Genomic DNA, 22,797 nt, shown 5'->3' on the forward strand with positions numbered 1-22,797 from the left:
GCGGGATCGGGGCACCATCAGTACAGAGCTCAGGAATGGCAGCAGGCAGGTGTGAGGGCAGCAGGCAGGTGTGTGGGCATCTGCACGCACAGTGAGGCGAAGACTTTTGGAGGATGGCCTGTTGTCAAGAAGGGCAGCAAAGAAGCCACTTCTCTCCAGGAAAAATATCAGGGACAGACTGATATTTTGCAAAAGGTACAGGGATTGGACTGCTGAGGACTGGGGTAAAGTCACTTTCTCTGATGAATCCCCTTTCCTATTGTTTGGGGCATCTGGAAAAAAGCTTGTCCGGAGAAGACAAGGTGAGCTACCATCAGTCCTGTGTCATGCCAACAGTAAAGCATCCTGAGACCATTCAAGTGTGTGTCCAGCCTTTGACTTTTCTCATATACAGCCATGGGGAGAACAAGTATTTCCCACACTGCCAGGATTTTGCAGGTTTTCCTACTTACAAAGCATGTAGAGGTCTGTAATTTTTATCATAAGATACATTTAAACCGTGAGATACGGAATGGTAAAACAAAAATGCAGACATCCTCACATTTAATGATTTTTAAGTAACATTTGCAGGTTTGAATTGAGACAGCAGAGTTGACTTCTGCTCAACCAGAGGATAAGTTCAAAAGTGAGTTACCAGCCTCGGGAACAAAACAGAAATAATGCTGCCCAAATATCATGTCTTGAAACAGAGTTGAACTAACAGACATATCTCAATATCAACTGTTCAGAGGAGACTGTGTGAATCAAACTTACAAAGCATGGTCGAATTATGATACAAAGAAACCAATCTCAAAAAGGACACATTTAAAAATAAGAAGAGACTTGCTTGGGCCAAGAAACCCAGAGCAATTGCTGCCTTCACAGGTTGACTCAGTACTGGTACCTCCTGTAATAGCCTTCACATTGACTCTGCATCAACCTGGGCCTGTATATAGCCTCCACATTGACTCTGTACTGGTACCGCCCTGTATATAGCCTCCACATTGACTCTGTACTGGTACCCCTGTATACAGCCTCCACATTGACTCTGTACTGGTACCTCCTGTATATAGCCTCCACATTGACTCTGTACTGGTACCCCCTGTATATAGCCTCCACATTGACTCTGTACTGGTACCCCCTGTATATAGCCTCCACATTGACTCTGTACTGGTACCCCCTGTATATAGCCTCCACATTGACTCTGTACCGGTACCCCCTGTATATAGCCTCCACATTGACTCTGTACTGGTACCTCCTGTATATAGCCTCCACATTGACTCTGTACTGGTACCCCCTGTACACAGCCTCCACATTGACTCTGTAGCCACGGTATAGTTTTTTTATTGTGTAACTTTTTTTCTTACCTCTTATTTTTCTTAACTACATTGTTGGTTAAGGGCTTGTCAGTAAGAATTTCACGGTAATGTCTACACCTGTTGTAGCTTTGTAGCGTAGCTTTAAGGGAATAGTATGGTCACATCTAGATAAACAATTAACAGAGTAAATGCGTATAAACACACTTCCTATTCATGGAGGTATTTATTCATCATCTACATATTCATATTACGCTTCTACGTCTGTGTACAGGAAAGTATTAGTTGTAAGATGTAAGAGAAAATATATCAGCTTATTGTTAAATAATTATGACGTTCTTTCCAATACAGAAAGTGTTGTTACTATTGTTTCCAAACTGCGTTACCCACTCCAGCCAGCAGATGGCGATGAGCGTCTTTCAGTTGACTCTTCTTGTGTGACGTATAATGGACTGGACGGACGCTTCTTCAGGAACAACAACACGGATACTATTTCAACCAGGTCGGTAGCTTGCTCGCCAACATAAAACTGAAAGATTGACGTTTTCGGCCATGTAAATGTACATTAGCTAATCCCAGTGTTTAAAACACATTTCAGTTGACGTTAACTTGAATCTAATGTGCTTGTTCAATTTGCAAATTTGTTAAAGATTGATACTGAGCCGAGCACTAGGCTATTCGCTAATGCTAACTAGCTAGCTAACATCCCTGACCATGAGCTCATTAAACTACTCATCCCCTGCTAAAGAAGTGGATGTCTGCTGTCCGGAGAAAGAAGCTCTGGCGCTGAACATTGTCGTGAAAGACGAAGAGGAGGATATTACAGTGAAAGGAGAGAAAGAAGCTCTGGCGCTGAACATTGTCGTAAAAGACGAAGAGGAGGATATTACAGTGAAAGGAGAGAAAGAAGCTCTGGCGCTGAACATTGTCGTGAAAGACGAAGAGGAGAATATTACAGTGAAAGGAGAGAAACAACCTTTCAGAATGGAAGAGGAGGCTGTTATAGGGAAAGAAGAGAAAGCATACTCTTCCTCTCTAAAAGGTTCTATCTCAGTAAAGGTGAAGGAGGAAGACGTTTTAGGAGTGAAAGAGGAGGAGACAGAATATCAGATTAACACCAGTGAGTACTGTCCTAAAAACAGGGGCACAAACTATGCCGTTGTTGAACTAATGTGTGGTTTTTAAGTGGCATTCTACTGAAGTTCTACACTTCAATATGATGTTCAGTATTATATAAATTCAGTTGACTCTTCTTGTGTTAAAGGGTCAATCTGCCATTGCTACATATATTTTTGGAACTGTTAAATGAGATTTAATTATATATAACAGGCTTTCAAAATGTAACAATGGAGCATAATTTATACTTTCAATATCAAAGGGACACAAACGGCACCCAATTAATTTAGAGATATTAATGCCTCTGATAAGACCCCATGACTGTAATAGACAGTAATAATTGATGATGGTAATAAGTTCACCATCTGTTTGATGTTCTCGTTCAAACAGGAGAGAGACATGACTATCGTGGATCCTCTGGGGAGCCTCAACAACATCCTGATGCTGACGAGACAGAGAAGAGTCTCTCCAGATCAGAACACCAGATGGTACAGCTTGGTCTGGTCTAGCATACAGCTTGCTCTCTCTGGGTCTGTGTTTCTGTAGAGCACTTTATGACAACAGTGACATCAGCATCCATAATGATGTGCGTCTGTGTCCCCTCTTTATGGTTACCAGGACAACGCTAGCCCTTCCGCCCTCCCGGAGTCCCTGTGTCGTGCCTCTCCCGGTAGCACGTTACTGCTGGGTATGAAGAGGTTGTCTGTGCTGCTGGTGGACTGCAGGAAAACAACAGGGCTGAGTGGAACTGTGAGAGGAGGAGAAGAGAAGAAAGGATCAGATTTGACACATCAGAGTAAGTGCTGTAGTTTAGTTTGAACAAATAAAATAGATCTGCCCATTGGTATCTCTTCCCAATAGGGCTGTCCCCGACTAAAACAAAAACAACTTTGCACACTCTTGGTATTCTCTCAACCAGCTTAACCTGGAATGCTTTTCCAACAGTCTTGAAGGAGTTCCCACATATGCTGGGCACATGTTGGCTACTTTTCCGTCACTCTGCGGTCCAACTCATCTCAATTCATCTCAATTTGGGTTGAGGTCAGGTGATTGTGGAGGCCAGGTTATCTGATGCAGCACTCCATCACTCTCCTTCTTGGTCAAATAGCACTTACACAGCCTGGTTGTGGTTAGGTCATTGTCCTGTTGAAACACAAATGATAGTCCCGCTAAGCGCAAACCAGATGGGATGGTGTATCGCTGCAGAATGCTGTGGTAGCGATGCTGGTTAAGTGTGACTTGAATTCTAAATAAATCACAGTGTCACCAGCAAAGCACCATCACTCATGAAAGCTCATCAATGCTTCCCGGTGGGAAACACACATGTGGAGATCATCCGTTCACCTACTCTGCGTCTCACAGACATGTCGGTTGGAACCGGAAATCTCAAATTTGGACTCATCAGACCAAAGGACAGATTTCCACCGGTCCATTGCTCATGCTTCTTGATTCACACAGTCTCCTCTGAACAGTTGATGTTGAGATGTGTCTCTTAATTGAACTCTGTAAATCATTTATTTGGGCTGCAATTTCTGAGGCTGGTAAGTAAATGAAGTAACTGGGTCTTCCTTTCCTGTGGAGGTCCTCATGAGAGCCAGTTTCATCGTAGCTTTTGATGTTTTTTGCGACTGTACTTCAAGAAACTTTCAAAGTTCTTGAAATATTCGGTATTGACTGACCATGTCTTCAAGTAATGATGGACTGTTGTTTCTCTTTGCTTATTTGAGCCATTTGGACTTGGTCTTTTACCAAATAGGGCTGTCTTCTGTATACCCCTTTAACTTGTCACAAGACAACTGATTGGCTCAAACGCACTAAGAAGGAAAAACACATTAATATTTAAACAAGGCACCTGTTAATTGAAATGCTTTCCAGATGACTATGAAGCTGGTTGAGAGAATGCCAAGAGTGTGCAAAGCTGTCATCAAGACAAAGGGTGGCTACTTTGAAGAATCTCAAATATAAAATATATTTTGATTTGTTTAACACTTTTTGTTTACTACATGATTCCATTTGTGTTATTTCATAGTTTTAATGTCTTCACTATTATTCTACAATGTAGAAAATAGTTTTAAAAAATAAAGAAAAACCCTTGAATGAGTAGGTGTGTCCACCTTTGACTGGTTCTCTATACACAGTGGGGAGAACAAGTATTTAACACACTGCCGATTTTGCAGGTTTTCCTACTTACAAAGCATTTAGAGGTCTGTAATTTTTGTCATAGGTTCACTTCAACAGTGAGAGACGGAATCTAAAACAAAAATCCAGAAAACCGCATTGTATATGATTTTTAAGTAATTAATTTGCATTTTATTGCATGACATAAGTATTTGATACATCAGAAAAGCATAACTTAATGTTTGGTACAGAAACCTTTGTTTGCAATTACAGAGATGATATGTTTCCTGTAGTTCTTGACCAGGTTTGCACACACTGCATCAGGGATTTTGGCCCACTCCTCCATACAGACCTTCTCCAGATCCTTCAGGTTTCAGGGCTGTCGCTGGGCAATACGGACTTTCAGCTCGCTCCAACGATTTTCTATTGGGTTCAGGTCTGGTGACTGGCTAGGCCACTCCAGGACCTTGAGTTGCTTCTTACGGAGCCACTCCTTAGTTGCCCTGGCTGTGTGTTTCGGGTCGTTGTCATGCTGGAAGACCCAGCCACGACCCATCTTCAATACTCTTACTGAGGGAAGGAGGTTGTTGGCCAAGATCTCGCGATACATGGCCCCATCCATCCTCCCCTCAATACAGTGCAGTCGTCCTGTCCCCTTTGCAGAAAAGCATCCCCAAAGAATGATGTTTCCACCTCCATGCTTCACGGTTTGGATGGTGTTCTTGGGGTTGTACTCATCCTTCTTCTTCCTCCAAACACGGCGAGTGGAGTTTAGACCCAAAAGCTCTATTTTTGTCTCATCATACCACATGACCTTCTCCCATTCCTCCTCTGGATCATCCAGATGGTCATTGGCAAACTTCAGACGGGCTGGACATGCGCTGGCTTGAGCAGGGGGACCTTGCGTGCGCTGCAGGATTTTAATCCATGACGGCATAGTGTGTTACTGGTTAATGGTTCTTTTTGAGACTGGTCCAAGCTCTCTTCAGGTCATTGACCAGGTCCTGCCGTGTATTTCTGGGATGATCCCTCACCTTCCTCATGATCATTGATTCCCCACAAGGTGAGATCTTTCATGGAGCCCCAGACCGAGGGTGATTGACCGTCATCTTGAACTTCTTCCATTTTCTAACAATTGCGCCAACAGTTGTTGCCTTCTCACCAAGCTGCTTGCCTATTGTCCTGTAGCCCATCCCAGCCTTGTGCAGGTCTACAATTTTATCCCTGATGTCCTTACACCCTCTCTGGTCTTGGCCATTGTGGAGAGGTTGGAGTCTGTTTGATTGAGTGTGTGGACAGGTGTCTTTTATACAGGTAACGAGTTCAAACAGGTGCAGTTAATACAGTGGAGTGGAGAACAGGAGCGCTTCTTAAAGAAAAACTAACAGGTCTGTGAGAGCCGGAATTGTTACTGGTTGGTAGGTGATCAAATACTTATGTCATGCAATAAAATGCATATGAATTACTTAAAAATCATACAATGTGATTTTCTGGATTTTAGTTTCAGATTCCGTCTCTCACAGTTGAAGTGTACCTATGATAAAAAAAATGACAGACCTCTACGTGCTTTGTAAGTAGGAAAACCTGCAAAATCGGCAGTGTATCAAATACTTGTTCTCTCCACTGTATGTATATACTGAACAGACATGAAAACAACAATTTCAATGATTTACAGTTCAAATTAGGAAAGTAGTCAACGTAAATAAATTTATTAGGCCCTAATCTATGGACTTCACATGACTGGGCAGGGGCGCAGCCATTAGTGGATCTGTTGGGGCGTAAGCCCACCCACTTGGGAGCCAGGCCCAGCGAATCAGAATTAGTTTTCCCCGCAAAAGGGCTTTGTTAAATAGTCCTCAAGGATAAATACTCCTCAGTTTCATCAGATGTCTGGGTGGCTGATCTCAGACGATCTGGAGGTCCTCGATCTGCGGTTGTGAGGCCTGTTGGACGGACTTCCAAATTCTCTAAAAAGACATTGTAGGCGGCTGATGGTAGAGAATGCAACATTCAATTCTCTGGTAGCAGCTCCAGTGGATATTCCTGCAGTCCCTAATCCATTTGCACACTCCCTCAAAACTTGAGACATCTGTGGCATTGTGTTGTGTGACAACTGTACATTTTAGAGTGGCTTTTTAGTGTCCCCAGCACAAGGTGCACCTGTGTTATGCTGTTTAATCAGCTTTTTGATATGCTACACCTGTCACGTGGATGGCAAAGCAATGTAAACAAATTTACAAAAAATTGGAGAGTGGAGGTTTCATTCTGGTCTCTTTTTATATAAACACTGTCTTTGGCAGGAGGAAAACCAAACTTGGAGGAACCAAAGACCTCCACAACATCAAGACGACACCTCTGCTCCCAGATCAAGTTAGGAAGCCTGAAAAGACCTGAGAGGACACACACAGGAGAGAAGCCGTACCATTGCACCCAGTGTGGAAATAGTTTTAGCCGGTTAGGAAGCCTCAAAGCTCATGAGCGAATACACACGGGAGAGAAGCCATACCATTGCGGCCAGTGTGGAAAGAGTTTTAGCCTGTTAGGAAGCTTGAAAGCTCATGAGCGAATACACTCAGGAGAGAAGCCGTACCATTGCGGCCAGTGTGGAAATAGTTTTAACCAGTTAGGAAACATGAAAAGACATGGGAGAATACACACAGGGGAGAAGCCATACCACTGCTCCCAGTGTGGAAAGAGTTTTACAGCGTTAGTTAAGCTGGAAGCTCATGAGCGAATTCACACAGGGGAGAAGCCTTACTACTGTTCCCATTGTGGAAAGAGTTTTAACCATTTAGTTAACATGAAAAGACATGAGAGGATACACACAGGAGCGAAGCCTCACCATTGCTCCCAGTGTGGAAAGAGTTTTAAGCGGTTAGACACCCTCAAAGATCATTTGCGAATACACACAGGGGAGAAGCCTTTCCGTTGCGCCCAGTGTGGAAAGAGTTTTAGCCGGTCAGGAAGCCTGAAAGAGCACGAGCGAATTCACACAGGGGAGAAATCTTACCACTGATCCCAGCGTGCAATGTGTTTTTACCCAATTAGGACACCTGAAAGAAGACATGAGACCGCACACGGGGGAGAAGCCTTACAAATGTTCAGACTGGAGAGAATAATGACTTCTCCTTGTGTGTAAATGTATATTTCACATCACATTGTCTTAAAATTCATCAGAGAACATACACAGTGCTCCCAATTGTCTTATATTGTTGACTTAGAATGTGTTTACTTGTTTATACCACATGAAATTGAATGGTACAAAGTATACTCAAAAATATATTTGCGAGTTTTTATTAGAAAATATGAATTCAATATTGTCGTGTCTTTGCCATCATTAAAAGTGAAGACTTATTTTATTAAGTCAATTCTCTGTAATTATTATTACGTGATTAAACCAATCATGTACATTTAATTAACTAGGAAGTCGGGGCACCACGGAAAGACTTCAGATTACAAAGTTATACTTTTCCGAATGTAACTCTTCTGATATTTTATTATCTGTTCAATTAGTTTTATATTAATGAATTATTCTTTACCTCACATCAGTCTCATTCCAAACGTCGTAAATTGTTGGTTATCTGAACGAACCCAGCCTTTTATTAAATAAATCATCCATACACCAATTGGCTTAATCATTTATTTACTAACTAAATAATCACAGAAATGTGCAAACAAACAGTAGATACTGGTTACTAACGAATGATAGGGAAGATTCCCTACTGGGCTAAGCTGATATGACGGCTTGGTGGACAAAGGGAAGAGGATGAATCCTGAAGAGGATTTTTTTTTAGGAGGGGCTTTTATTCGTAACAATAGGATAGGCGGTTCCATGACGCCAGATCATGTCTGTGCCCTCGGGGACCAATGACTTAGTTACACTTTTAAAGGAATACAATTCTCTCACATTAAAGGTTTAACATCACATTACATCATTTCATATATAGTTGCATCTTTACTCATTCATTTTATACAAGAATTAGATGCAAACCCCATAATTGAGAAATGTACACATTGAGACATAGTTATGTGTGTTTCCAGTCCTCTCTAAGGTCACCAAATGAAACACACTCAACATAACTGTCCCTTAAGTGTCCACAGACCCTTCCCACACTCTCAAAGGTGGACATATAGTTTAATTTTGCCATTTTGGGGATTTAGGAGTTCGGCCATGTGAATTCCTTTGTTAACTCTGTGGTCTCTCTCTGTATGAAAAGGGGGCGAGAGTCTCCGCCAGGTAGTTACGACCTGAGATAACAGAACCTGGTTGTAGGAGAGGGGGAAGCCACAATCTATACCCAGAAAAGGCCACATCGTGACAATATGGAGTATGTCAGTTTGAATATAATGTAAATCAGTTTTCTTGTGTTCAAATGTAGGATAGATCAGATTCCATGTGTTTAAATGGTCCTTTTTTCAACTCTGACTGTGTGTTTATCTGGGTGTGTCATTCCTCCAGCACTACAGATAATACAGTGATATTTGGATGTGATGCATTTGCTCCATTGTTTACATTTTCATTGTAGCCCACTGATGATTTAATGACATTAAAATGTTCACAGTGTCTGTAATGCAAATTGTTAATTGTTTGTGTGTCCACATAACTGAGTATGTGACTAACCTTGTGAAACTGTCCTATTATAAGCTCCTGTTCTTGGGAGTATCATCCTGTGTTGCAAATTAATTTACACCTGTGGCCTTGTATGAATAAAGTCCCTCCCAGGAACAGGAAACTATAAAGATATGTGCTCATCACTCAATGCTTCAGGAATTCAGACTGTCTACACTGCGCTGTGTAACTCTGTTATTCTCTCTGAGCTCAGAAATAAAGAATCTTGTTTGTTTCCAGCAGATCCTTATTTTATAATATCCACCACAACTCTCCCAGTGTTGTTTATCATTGTCTAGGCTTTATATATCCACCTTAGTAGCTAGTTTCCATAATTTGAGACAGATTTTCATGAATATTCAAAAATCTGCATAAAACAATTATACATTTTCCCACCAGAAATGTTTATCAAACAGGTTTATTGCAGATTAAAGGCTTTGCGTGACAAATAAATAACTTTTGCTGTTAAATTCCCAATGGTTTTATTTTCAACTCTACTTGGTTTAACAAAATGCATTATATAGCAAAAATGATCTTGCTGCACTGTAGCCAGCAGCTCATAGATACAGTGTTCATGCTACCCAGATATTAATCAAAAGAGCTTCGATCATCATGTCACCAGAATAAGACCCTCAAAATGTATTGGAAAGGAGCATCAAGCTCATCACATGCACTTTCACCACCCTGTGAAGTTCATAACTTATTTCATCTGTAGCCTAATAAACTACATGGGTTCCCAAGTCGTAGTGGGAGGACCACACAACATATCATCACGTGACTCCAAGTTAACTAAGATGTGATGGTTATTATATAAATATTTGCTCATAAAGGAGTTTCCACCTCCATTTCTCGCTTATACATTTTTACTGACACAAAAAGTCCCCACCATGTCAAAAGAACTAACATATAGTTTGTCGGCTTTTATAAAATTGTTCAGGCATATCCTGTTTCCATCAGCCCAGTCATTACTTTGGAAATGGTTGGAGTTCAATATCCACCTTCATGATGTGGATGAAGCCAAGTGATATTTGAATTTGAAATGTCTGAGATAGTTCTATCTGATGTCATAATACACCCCTCTGATAGTGATACATTTGCTCCATTGTTTCCATGTCAGTTGGTTTCCCACTCTGATGATTTATATCTGACAGAGGGGCTTTAAATGAATAGTATGGTGACATCTTAGTGTGTCTTGAAATAGGATTATTAATCATAAACTCCTATAGCAACAATACAATGCAGCTTTGACATCAAGAAGAGAATGGGCTGATGGGTGGTGGTGCTACTCTATAGGTAAGGCTGTTCAATATGAATGTTCAATACACACAATAGGTTGGTTATGGAGTTGATGTACCACAGTCAAAGTCCTGCAATAAGAGCTAAGATGCTAATATTTGTGTAAACTATACATAGTTGTGTTCTGTGGTTGTCACTGAGTTGGCTGATATCCCATTTTATGGGGTCACTCCACAGTTAAGGCTGTACAGTGCTTATACAAAGTCTACACTTTGCTCCTTTCATATTTATTTTGATCCTGACAAGCATACCCATAACATGATGCTGCCACCACAATACTTATTGTGTGGTCTATCTCCAGGTCATCAGACTGTTAAATAGTCACCTCTAGCCGGCCTCCGCCCAGTACCCTGCCCTGAACTTAGTCACTGTTACTAGCCGTCTACCACCCAGTACTCCATCCTGTATTCTAGTCAAGGCTCATCCTATATAACTACTGCTGTACACACCTTTTATATTCATATACGGTCCATAATGTCTAGATACACCATCATATACATTTTAAACCAACTGTATATATTTATATTCCAGACTCTGACATTCCTCGTTCTACATTTTCAATATTTCTAAATCCTTAAAATAAATTGTAGGGAAAATCATTAGGTCACACAAATGACTATTTCTAAACAAAGATAATAGAGAAGTAGAATGGGAGAGGTTTCTTAAACTATCTTTACTTACTCAGTGAATAGACTCCAGGGATGGTGATGAAGGCTGTAGGAATGAAGATCAGACAGTGAAGAGACTCCAGGGATGGTGATGAAGGCTGTAGGAATGAAGATCAGACAGTGAAGAGACTCCAGGGATGGTGATGAAGGCTGTAGGAATGAAGATCAGACAGTGAAGAGACTCCAGGGACGGAGATGAAGGCTGTAGGAATGAAGATCAGACAGTGAAGAGACTCCAGGGACGGTGATGAAGGCTGTAGGAATGAAGATCAGACAGTGAAGAGACACCAGGGATGGAGATGAAGGCTGTAGGAATGAAGATCAGACAGCAATACTGGTCCTGTGGTCAGGAAGGGGAGTTGGTCGATCCAGACAATGATTGTGAGGAAGCATCATCCAGTCTCTCGGGGAACAGGCTCCTTTCTACTACCATTCTGGGGTCTGGATACATGCCAACAAAGACTACAACTGCTTCAAACAATGGGAGAGGCTACCATTGACCACCACACTTTCTTTCATAACCAGGAAGCCCATGTTGAGCCATCAGTGTTCTCACTATGGAAGAGGGACCAGGAATCCGTCATCCAGGGACAAGGACAAAGGTGCAGCACTGGTGTTAGTAGCTGATGACAGAAGTGACAGCCTGGACACACAGCAAAGTTTGGCGCGATCAGTGTTGTTGAGCAGAGAATCAACCAGAGAATCAACCAGATTGTTGAAGTTATTCAGGTGCATAATACATTTGATTTGTTTAATTCTGTTTTATTCAATTAGAATAATTTACTCTGAATGAGAACAATCACATCTGTGATCTTTATGCATTATAACATCGATTGACTAAATTATGAAGTTGACAGATTTGTAGTAAAACCAGGGTTGGAGTCAATTCCATTTCATTTCCAGTCAATTCAGAAAGTAAACCAAATTCCACATTTTCCTCATTGAAAACCATAGAAGAGAATTGGAATTTTCAGTTTACTTCCTGAATTTACTGGAATATTCTGAAATTGATTCAATTGGGAGGTTTTCCTCATGAATCTGCACAACAACACCCTATAATGATGAAGCAAAAACAGGATTTTAGAAATGTTTGCAAATGCATTTTAAAATTAAAACTGAAATATCACATTTAAATACGTATTCAGAACCTTAACTCAGTGCTTTGTTGAAGCACTTTTAGCAGTGATTATAGCCTCAAGCCGCCTTGGGTATAACACTACAATCTTGGCACCCCTGTATTTGTGGAGTTTCTCCCATTCTTCTCTGCAGATCCTCTCAAGATCTGTCAGTTTGGATGGAGAGCGTCACTGCGCAGCTATTTTCAGGATTTCTTCAGAGTTGTTCGGTCGGGTTCAAATCCGGGCTCTGGCAGGGCAATTCAAGGACATTCAGAGACTTGTCCCAAAGCCACTTCTATGTTGTCTTCGCTGTGTGCTTAGGGTCGTTGTCCTGTGGGAAGGTGAACCTTTGCCCCAGTCTGAGGTCCTGAGTGCTCTTGAGCAGGTTTTCATCAATTATCTCTCTGTACTTTGCTCCGTACATCTTTCCCTCGATCCTGACTAGTCTCCCAGTCCCTGCCACTGAAAAATATCCCCAATAACACCATGATATTGCCATCACCACGATTCACCGTAGGGATGGTGCCAGGTTTCCTCCAGACCTGACGCTTGGCATTCAGGCCAAAGAGTTTAATATAGCCTCCACATTGACTCTGTACTGGTACCTCCTGTATATAGCCTCCACATTGACTCTGTACTGGTACCTCCTGTATATAGCCTCCACATTGACTCTGTACTGGTACCTCCTGTATATAGCCTCCACATTGACTCTGTACTGGTACCTTTACATGACTGTAAATCCCTTTGGATAAAAGTGTCTGCTAAATGGCAGATATATCCACTGATTATACCAACCATTTGGAACAACTTCCTAATATGGAGTTGGACCCTCCCCCTTTTCCCCTCAGAACAGCCCCAATTCATTGAGTTATGGACTCTTCAAACTGTCGAAAGTGTTCCACAGGGATGCTCGCCCATGTTGACTCCAATGCTTCCCACAATTGTGTCAAGTTGGCTGGGTGTCCTTTGGGTGCAGTGGGGTCTCCTCAGAGGAGGAAGGGGAGAACCATATGTCTTATATTAAATATTTACAAAAAAGCTGTCCTTTTTAGATAAAACTAAACTAAATATAATCACGTCACCAAATACCTCCTGTATTTATTAAAACATACTATTTTGCATCCTCCTCTAGGTACATTGACTTCAATACAAAACCTTGGAGGATTATGGTTCTCAAGGCTTCCATAGAATTACACGGTTATTATGACAACTTCCGGAGGACATCCTCCAACCCATCAGAGCTCTTGCAGCATGAACTGACATGATGTCCAACCAATGAAAGGATCAGAGCATGTATCTAGTACTGAAAGCATAAGCTACAGCTAGCTAGCACTGCAATGCAAGCTTTTGGTTTGACTAATTTATTGCCACTGGGACCCTGGTAAGTGCTGCACTGCTTACTGACTGTACACTGTAACGTTACTGCATGATTGTAGCAGGTTTACAAACGAGTTAGTTCTATTAGCTCTGTTGACTATGATGTTATTTTAGCTAATATGGTGACAACAATGTAAGCTGTGTGTTTCAGTTATGAAATGGTTTGGCTTGGAAAGGTTTTTTTCTCCTGGTGACATACAGCTGATGTGTTGTGCATTGAAGTACAGAAACAAAGGGAGAAGGTGATAAGAGGAGAGCACATAGATGCAAGAAGGAATACAACGTGTCTGTAATAAAAGTGAACTGTGTTTATGCATGATCAGGGGTGTATTCATTCCGCCCATTCTGTTGACAAACGTTTAAATGGAACAAAACGGGGATAAACATACCTGAATTTGTCCAGTGATATCTCTATTTCAGCTAGATGCAGGCTTTGAGAGTGTGCAAGGCAGTATTGCATGTGTCACTGTCTGTCTATGTGTCACTGTCTGTCATCGCAAAATGTTCTCTCGACCTGTGTGAACCTACATTCTAAACTTTCATTCATAGGCTAGGTTGCTACCTCATGATGGGTATAGGGACAATTAGAGTATCATGTAGTAGCCTAAACCTATTGCTGTTACATTGAACAGGGTGAGGGACATATGAATGACAGTCGTCCAATATGCTGTAATAGAATTAAGGCCATGCTCATGAAAAAACAAATCGTCCTGCCTCATCTTAAACGGCACAAACCACCACTGTTTGGGTGGTGGACCACTCTTGGTACACATGGGAAACTGTTGAGCTGAAAAACCCAGCAGCGTTGCAGTTCTTGACACAAACCGGTGCGCCTGGCACCTACTACCATACCCTGTGCAAAGTAACTTAAATATTTTGTCTTCCCCATTAACTCTCTAAATGGCACACATGCACAATCCATGTCTCATGTCTCAAGGCTTAAAAATCCTTATTTAACCTGTCTCCCCCCTTCATCTACACGGATTGAAGTGGATTTAACTAGTGACATCAGTAAGGGATCATAGCTTTAGCCTGGATTCACCTAGTCTTTCTAAGTCATGGAAGGAGCAGATGTTCTTAATGTTTTGTCTACCCAGTGTAAAGCACTACAGATAATCAAGTGCTATTTGCATGTGATGCATTTGTTCTGTTGTTTACAGGATGATTTGTATCTTATAGAGCGTGGCTTTAAGGGAATAGTATGGTCACATGTAGATAAAAAAGAATGTGAAAAATTAACAGAGAAAATGTATATCAACACACTACCTATTCATATAAGTATTTATTAATCATCTACATTTTCATATTGAGCTTCTACGTCTGTGTACAGGAACGTATTATTTGGAAGAGAAAATGTATCAGCTTATTGTTAAATAATTATGACGTTCTTTCCAATACAAAAAGTGTTGTAACTATTGTTTCCAAACTGCGTTACCCACTCCAGTCAGCAGATGGCGATGAGCGTCTTTCAGTTGTCTCTTCTTGCGTGACGTATAATGGACTGGACGGACGCTTCTTCAGGAACAACAAGGCGTCAACTCTTTCGACCACGTCGGTAGCTTGCTAGCCAACATAAAAGTGAAAGATTGACGCTTTAGACCATCTTAATGTACATTATCTAATCTCAGTGTTTTAAACATAGTTCTGTTGACGTATTAATTGGTTAACTGTACCCTAATTTGCAAACTTGTTAAAGATTTATGCTGAGCCGAGCACTAGGCTAGTCGCTAATGCTAACTAGCTAGCTAACATCCCTGACCATGAGTTCATTAAAGTACTCATCCCCTGCTAATGAAGAGGAGGTCTGCTGTTTTAATGTACATTAGCTAACCTCAGTGTTTTAAACAAGTTTCGTTTGACGTATCAACTGGTTCAATTTGCAAACGTGTTAAAGATTGATACTGAGCCTAGCACTAGGCTAGACGCTAATGCTAGCTAGCTAGATAACATCCCTGACCATGAGCTCACTAAACTACTCCTCCCTTGCTAATGAAGAGGGGGTCGGCTGTATGGAGAAAGAATCTTTCAGAATGAAAAAGGAGGAAGAGGAGGCTGTTATAGTGAAAGAAGAGAAAGAACCGTTTAGAGAGGAAGATGATGCTATCTCAATAAAGGTGAAGGAGGAAGACGTTTTGGGAGTGAAAGAGGAAGAGACAGAATATCAGATTAACACCAGTGAGTACTGTCTTCAACAGGGACACAAACTATGCCGTTGTTGAACTAATGTGTGGTTTTAAAGTGGCATTCTACTGAAGTTCTACACTTGAATATGTTGTTCAGTACTGTAGGAATTGTTAAAGGGTCAATCTGCCATTGGTTCATATATTTTAGGGACTTTTCAATTAGATGTATTGAATTCTCCATGTGTTCTATATTGAAGTTCCCCTCATCTAATATAACAGGCTTTTAAAATTCTATATTGGTGCATATTTTCTACTTAAAATAACAAAGGGACGCAAAAGCCACCCATTTCGTGGAACAACCCTTTTACATTTGCATCACAAACAGTATTTTAGGAAATCATGATGAAAGTGGCCATTTTAGACATATGCATGCCTCTTGTAAGACTCTATGATTGCAATAGATGGTCATCAGTTTACCATCTGTTTGATGTTCTCATTCACACAGGAGAGAGACATGACTATGGTGGATCCTCTGGGGAGCCTCAACAACATCCTGATGCTGACGAGGAAGAGAAGAGTCTCTCCAGATCAGAACACCAGATGGTACAGCTTGGTCTGGTACAGCTTGGTCTGGTCTAGCATACAGCTTGGTCTGGCCTAGCATACAGCTTGGTCTGGCCAGCATACAGCTTGGTCTGGTCTAGCATACAGCTTGGTCTGGTCTAGCATACAGCTTGGTCTGGTCTAGCTAGCATACAGCTTGCTCTATCTGGGTCTGGGCTGGTTTCTGTAAAGCACTTTATGACAACAGTGACATCAGCATCCATAATGATATGTGTCTGTGTCCCTCTTTATGGTTACCAGGACAACGCTAGCCCTTCCTCCCTCCTGGAGTCCCAGTGTCGTGCCTCTCCCGGTAGCACCTTACTGCTGGGTATGAAGAGGTTGTCTGTGCTGCTGGTGGACTGCAGGAAAACAACGGGGCTGAGTGGAACTGTGGGAGGAGGAGAAGAGAGGAAAGGATCAGATTTGACTCCAAGTAAGTGCTGGAGTTTCAGTTTGAACAAATAAATAGATCTGTCCACTGGTATCTGTTACCAGGACAACCAGCAGAGTTATGTTAGTTGACAGGAAGATAGACTGGTGTATATGGATGTTATGAATATCATAACACTGAAAAATGATTCTGCCAATGAAAAGAGAGAAACCAATAGACCATATAAAACCTTGATGAGAGCTTTGGAGAGAAAGTTTCAAGATGATCCAATGTACGGTGCTTTTTTTACAAAAACTTTTCCTTAAAACATTATGGATGTTACATTGCCTGTCCCAGTCAACCCCCCTATCTTTACAAGACTGTAGAACAGGCAAACTAAACTCAAGACTTTGGTAATTAATTAACTGGTACTGAAGAAAAGCTGTGATCAGGCTGCCCACTCAAACGAAAGCTTCAAACTGTAACCAGTGCCTGCAACCTGGTTCAGGTTATCAATCAACCTACCAGGGTAGTGACAAACAGTATAGAAATTAAATCATCAACATATTTTGATCATATCTTTACTATTGCTGCAGAAATTTGTTTGAAAGCAGTATTCAAATTCATCGGATGTTGTGATCACAATATAGTAGTCATATCTAGGACAACCAAAGTTCCAAAAGGCTGGGCCTAATGTTCTATATAAGAGATCATACAATTGTTTCCTAACTTCCTATCACTTCTTTAATGTCTCCATGTTCAAAGTTTAGCCGATTCCAACAATGGAAACAATATTTGTTGGTCCGTGGTGTGTAATGACGAGCAACCACATGCTGCCCTTGACACATTTATGAAATTGCTTATCCCAGTTCCTAATAAGCATGCACCCATTAAGAAAATGACTGTTAAATCCACGTGGATTGATGAGGAATTTAAAAATGGTATGATGAAGAGGGAGGCAAAAGAGATGGCATATAGGTCTGGCTGAATAACTGATTGGCGTTCCTAAAGTAAACTACCTGCAACCTGCCCAGAAGCTAGGATATGCATATAATTGGTAGGTTTGGATAGAAAACACTCTAAAGTTTCTTAAACTGTTAAAATAATGTCTGTGCGTATATCATAACTTATTTGGCAGGTGAAACCCCGAGGACAAAACCATCCAGGAGGAATTTTTTGTTGTTAAGGTGACTCTGTTTTCAAATGGTTTCGTGTGGCACTTTTCTGTGGCACTTGGTTGCAGTTCCTATTGCTTCCACTAGATGTCAATAGTCTTTAGAAATTGGTTGATGTTTTTCTTTAGAGAAATGAAGAAGTTCGGCTATTCAGAACGAGGGTCCAGCCTAGTGCTCTCTAATGTTTTGATGCGCGCTCCAGGTCACGCGCTTCACGTTGTTTTTATCCGGTATTGAACACAGTTTATCCCATCTTAAATTTTCTCGATTATTTACGTTTTAAAATACCTAAAGTTGGATTAGGAAAGTTGTTTCAAATGTTTGGACAGCATTTATCGTATTAGATATTTTGTAGTCATGCTGGGCGAGTTGGAACCAGTGTTTTTTTTTATCAAACGCGCCAAATAAATGGACATTTTGGAGATATAACGACGGAATTAATCGATCAAAAGGACCATTTGTGATGTTTATGATGGGACATATTGGAGTGCCAAAAGAAGAAGCTCTTCAAAGGTAAGGCACAAATTATATTGTTATTTCTGAGGTTTGTGTCGCGCCTGGCGGGTTGAAATATGATTGTCATGTGTTTGTTTGATGGGGTGCTGTCCTCAGATATTCGCATGGTTTGCTTTTGCCGTAAAGCCTTTTTGAGATCTGACACGGTGGCTAGATTAACAAGAAGTTAAGCTTTGCACTTGTGAATGTATGAAAGTTAAATATTTCTAATAAAAAAAAAATACTTTGCACTCTGCAATTTCACAGGATGTTGTCAACGTTCCGCTAGCAGGTTTTAATGTGTTTGAACCTTTTGGAACTACTCCTCCCGGATCCGGGAGAATTGTCATCAACTACACTAATTAGCATAACGCAACGGACAAAAAATCTTACTAGAAAATATTCATATTCATGAAATCACAAGTGAAATATTGTGAAACACAGCTTAGCCTTTTGTTAATCACCCTGTCATCTCAGATTTTGAAATTATGCTTTACAGCCAAAGCAAGACAAGCATTTGTGTAAGTTTATCGATAGCAGCAAGGAGCTTGGTCACGAAAATCAGAAAAGCAATCCAATTAAATCGTTTACCTTTGATGAGCTTCGGATGTTTTCACTCGCGAGACTCCCAGTTAGACAGCAAATGTTAATTTTGTTCCATAAAGATAATTTTTTATAGCCGAAATACCTCCGTTTATTCTTCACGTTTTGTTGAGAAATCCACCGGAAGTTGCGGTCACGGCAACGCCATTAAAAAAAACTCAAATTAGATCCATAATATCGACAGAAACACGGCAAACGTTTTTTATAATCAATCATCAAGGTGTTTTTCAAATATTTATTCGATAATATATCAACCGGGACAATTGGCTTTTCACGAGGAGCGAGAGGCACAATGGCCGCCTTTGTCTATTACGCACAAATCACTCTGAGAGCCACCACCTGACCACTGACGCAATGTTGTCGTTCACGCTCATTTTCAAAATAAAAGCCTGAAACTATGTCTAGTGACTGAAGACACATGAGGAAGCCATAGAAAAAGGAATATGGTTGATATCCCTTTCAATGGTCAATAGGGATGCATAGGAACGCAGAGGCTTCAAAATAAGAGTCACTTCCTGATTGGATTTTTCTCAGGCTTTCGCCTGCAATATCAGTTCTGTTCTATTCACAGACTATTTTTACAGTTTTGGAAACTTTTGTGTTTTCTATCCTAACCTAAGAATAAATGTTTACTAACAGGGATGTAAAAAATTCTGCAATCTTTTTTGTTCAGCTCATGAAACATCCAACACTTTACATGTTGCGTTTATATTTTTGTTTATTGTTGTTACTATCAGTTTTAGGAACATTTACCCAAAATATGACATCAGCGATAATCAAAATGTTGAAAATCTGTGAATGTCTAAATAAGAAATTGGTCCATTTAAACAGCAATGTGTCGAACCCTTTCAACTACGGGGAGATGTTACTGATGTGCTTTGTATCTGCGACGTAAAAACTAGTTTTGGACTTCCACACAAAATTACTTCTTTGGTTATTTTATGTTTAAGGAAGTGTGTAGGTCACATTATGTATCATACAGCTATGAAAGTTATATATTTAGAACCACCTGCTGATTGTAATCCAGCGACGACTGTGTCTTCAGTGTCCTAGAACTGTCTAGGTTTTTGTGTTCTGACTTGTAAAACAGGATGAATAAAATAAGTAATGTAAAAATAACACTGTATTTGGCAGGAGAAAGACCAGACTCAGAGGAACCAGAGCCAGGGACGTCCAAACCAGCAAGACGACACCAGTGCTCCCACTGTGGAAAGAGTTTTAACCAGAAAGTACACCTGAAAGCTCATGAGAGAATACACACAGGGGAGAAATCTTACCACTGCTCCCAGTGCAGGAAGAGTTTCAACCGGAAAACATCCCTGAAACTACATGAGAGAATACACACAGGAGAGAAGCCTTACCACTGCTCCCAGTGTGGAAAGCGATTCAACCATTCAGGGACGCTGAAACAGCATGAGAGAATACACACAGGAGAGAAGCCTTACCACTGCTCCCAATGTGGAAAGAGTTTTAAGAATTTAGGGAACCTGAAACTACATGAGAGAATACACACAGGAGAGAAGCCTTATCACTGCTCCCAATGTGGAAAGAGTTTTAACAATTTAGGGAACCTGAAACTACATGAGAGAATACACACAGGAGAGAAGCCTTATCACTGCTCCCTGTGTGGAAAGAGTTTTAACAATTTAGGGAACCTAAAACAACATGAGAGAATACACACGGGAGAGAAGCCTTACCACTGCTCCCAGTGTGGAAAGGGTTTCGTCCGTTCGGGGGAGCTGAAAATACATGAGAGAATACACACGGGAGAGAAGCCTTACCACTGCTCCCAGTGTGGAAAGAGTTTCAGCCGGAAAGCATGCCTGAACCAACACGAGAGAATACACACAGAAGAGAAGCCATACCACTGCTTCCAATGTGGAAAGTGTTTCAATAGGAGAGGACACATGAAAAAACACGAGAGAATACACACAGGAGAGAAGCCTTACCACTGCTCCCAATTGGGAAAGTGTTTCATCCGGTCAGGGGAGCTGAAACTACATGAAAGAATACACACAGGAGAGAAGCCTTACCACTGCTCCCAGTGTGGAAAGAGTTTCAACCGGAAAGCGTGCCTGAAACTACATGAGAGAATACACACAGGAGAGAAGCCTTACCGCTGCTCCCAGTGTGGAAAGAGTTTCAACCGTTCAGGGACGCTGAAACAACATGAGAGAATACACACAGGAGAGAAGCCTTACCACTGCTACCAGTGTGGAAAGAGTTTTAAGAATTTAGGGACCCTAAAACGACATGAGAGAATACACACAGGGGAGAAGCCTTATCACTGCTCCCTGTGTGGAAAGAGTTTTAACAATTTAGGGAACCTAAAACAACATGAGATAATACACACAGGGGAGAAGCCTTACCACTGCTCCCAGTGTGGAAAGTGTTTCATCCGGTCAAAGGAGCTGAAACAACATGAGAGAATACACACAGGGGAGAAGCCTTATCACTGCTCCCAGTGTGGAAAGAGTTTTAACAATGTAGGGAACCTGAAACGACACGAGAGAATACACACAGGGGAGAAGCCTTTCCACTCCTCCCAGGGTGCAAAGCTTTTGCCCATTTAGGAAGCCTGAAAGAACACATGAGACTGCACACAGCGGAGAATGCTTACAAAAGGTCAGACTGTGGGAAAACATTTTACTCTAAACAGTCACTTAAACGTCTTTAGAGAATCCACACAGGAGAGAGAAATTACTTCTCTTAGCGTGTATGTTGATATTTCACATCACATTGACTTAAAATTCATCAGAGAACATACACAGTGCTCCCGTTGTCTTATATTGTTGACTGACAATGTGTTTACCTGTTTTTACCATATTCAATTGTTTCTTCCAATTATTGATAAACATGTACCTGTTAAAAACTGATGTTAGAACTGTTAAGGCTCCATGGATTGATGAGGAATTTAAAAACTGTATGGTCATTGGTAAAAATAGAAAAGAGTTGAGGTCCTGGAAAGAGTTTTAACCAGAAAGGACACCTGAATCAACAGGGGAGAAATACACACAGGGAAGAAGCCTTAACACTGCTCCCAGTGTGGAAAGGGTTGTAACCAGTTAAGGGACCTGAAAAACACATGAGAGAATACACATAGGGAGAAGTCCTACCTGGAAAGTGTTTACAATGTTAGATGTTTACAATGTTGAAAGTATACATACAGGAGAAAAGCTGTACCACTGTTACCAGTGTGGAAAGAGTTTTTCCCACTTATGTCAACTGAAAACACAAGCGAATACACACAGGGGAGAAGCCTTACCACTGCTCCCAGTGTTCAAAGAATTTGAACAAATTAGGGAAGCCACAAAAACCCATTAGAGGGCCTCCCGGGTGCCGCAGTGGGAAGGGCTGTGTTTCAGAACTCTAGGTTCGCGCCCATTCTGCAACCGACATGTGAGGGAGGTCAGTGGGGCGACGCACATTTGGCCTAGCGTGTCCGGGTTAGGGAGGGTTTGGCCATTTAGGGATATCCTTGTCTCATTAGCTGCACCAGCGACTCTTTGTGGGGGACCGGGAAAACATATTACTCATCACAGGCACTTCAACGTCATGAGAGAATCCACACAAAAGAGAAGAATTACTTGTAATATTGATATTTCACATCACATTGACTTAAAATTCATCAGAGAACATACACAGTGCTCCTGTTGTCTTATATTGTTGACTGACAATGTGTTTACCTGTCTTTACCAGATGAAATTAAATGGTACAGGGTATACTCAAACATATATTTGTTTGTTTTTATTAGAAAACATGAATTGAATATGGAGTCTGTCAGTTTGAATATAAAGAAGATCAGGTTCCTTCTTTTAAACTGTCCTT

The 22,797-nt window shown here is 41.1% G+C and overlaps 2 protein-coding genes across 2 annotated transcripts in view; both read left to right on the top strand.

The window, feature by feature from the left end:
- The window catches only part of LOC127914381 (oocyte zinc finger protein XlCOF6.1-like), a 52,449-nt gene that overhangs the window by 11,346 nt on the left and 18,306 nt on the right, over window positions 1–22,797 (top strand). The window lies entirely within an intron of this gene.
- Window positions 1,680–21,780, top strand: LOC118370651 (zinc finger protein 791-like). Its single transcript, XM_052490163.1, has 8 exons — window positions 1,680–2,415; window positions 2,802–2,899; window positions 3,030–3,207; window positions 6,830–7,539; window positions 15,541–15,772; window positions 16,226–16,323; window positions 16,585–16,759; window positions 20,104–21,780. The coding sequence occupies exons 1-8, from the start codon at window positions 2,010–2,012 to the stop codon at window positions 21,540–21,542; spliced, it is 3,336 nt and encodes a 1,111-aa protein (XP_052346123.1). The 5' UTR covers window positions 1,680–2,009; the 3' UTR covers window positions 21,543–21,780.

The sequence above is a fragment of the Oncorhynchus keta genome, chromosome 32, assembly GCF_023373465.1.
Source record: "Oncorhynchus keta strain PuntledgeMale-10-30-2019 chromosome 32, Oket_V2, whole genome shotgun sequence".
NCBI classification, from domain to species: domain Eukaryota; kingdom Metazoa; phylum Chordata; class Actinopteri; order Salmoniformes; family Salmonidae; genus Oncorhynchus; species Oncorhynchus keta.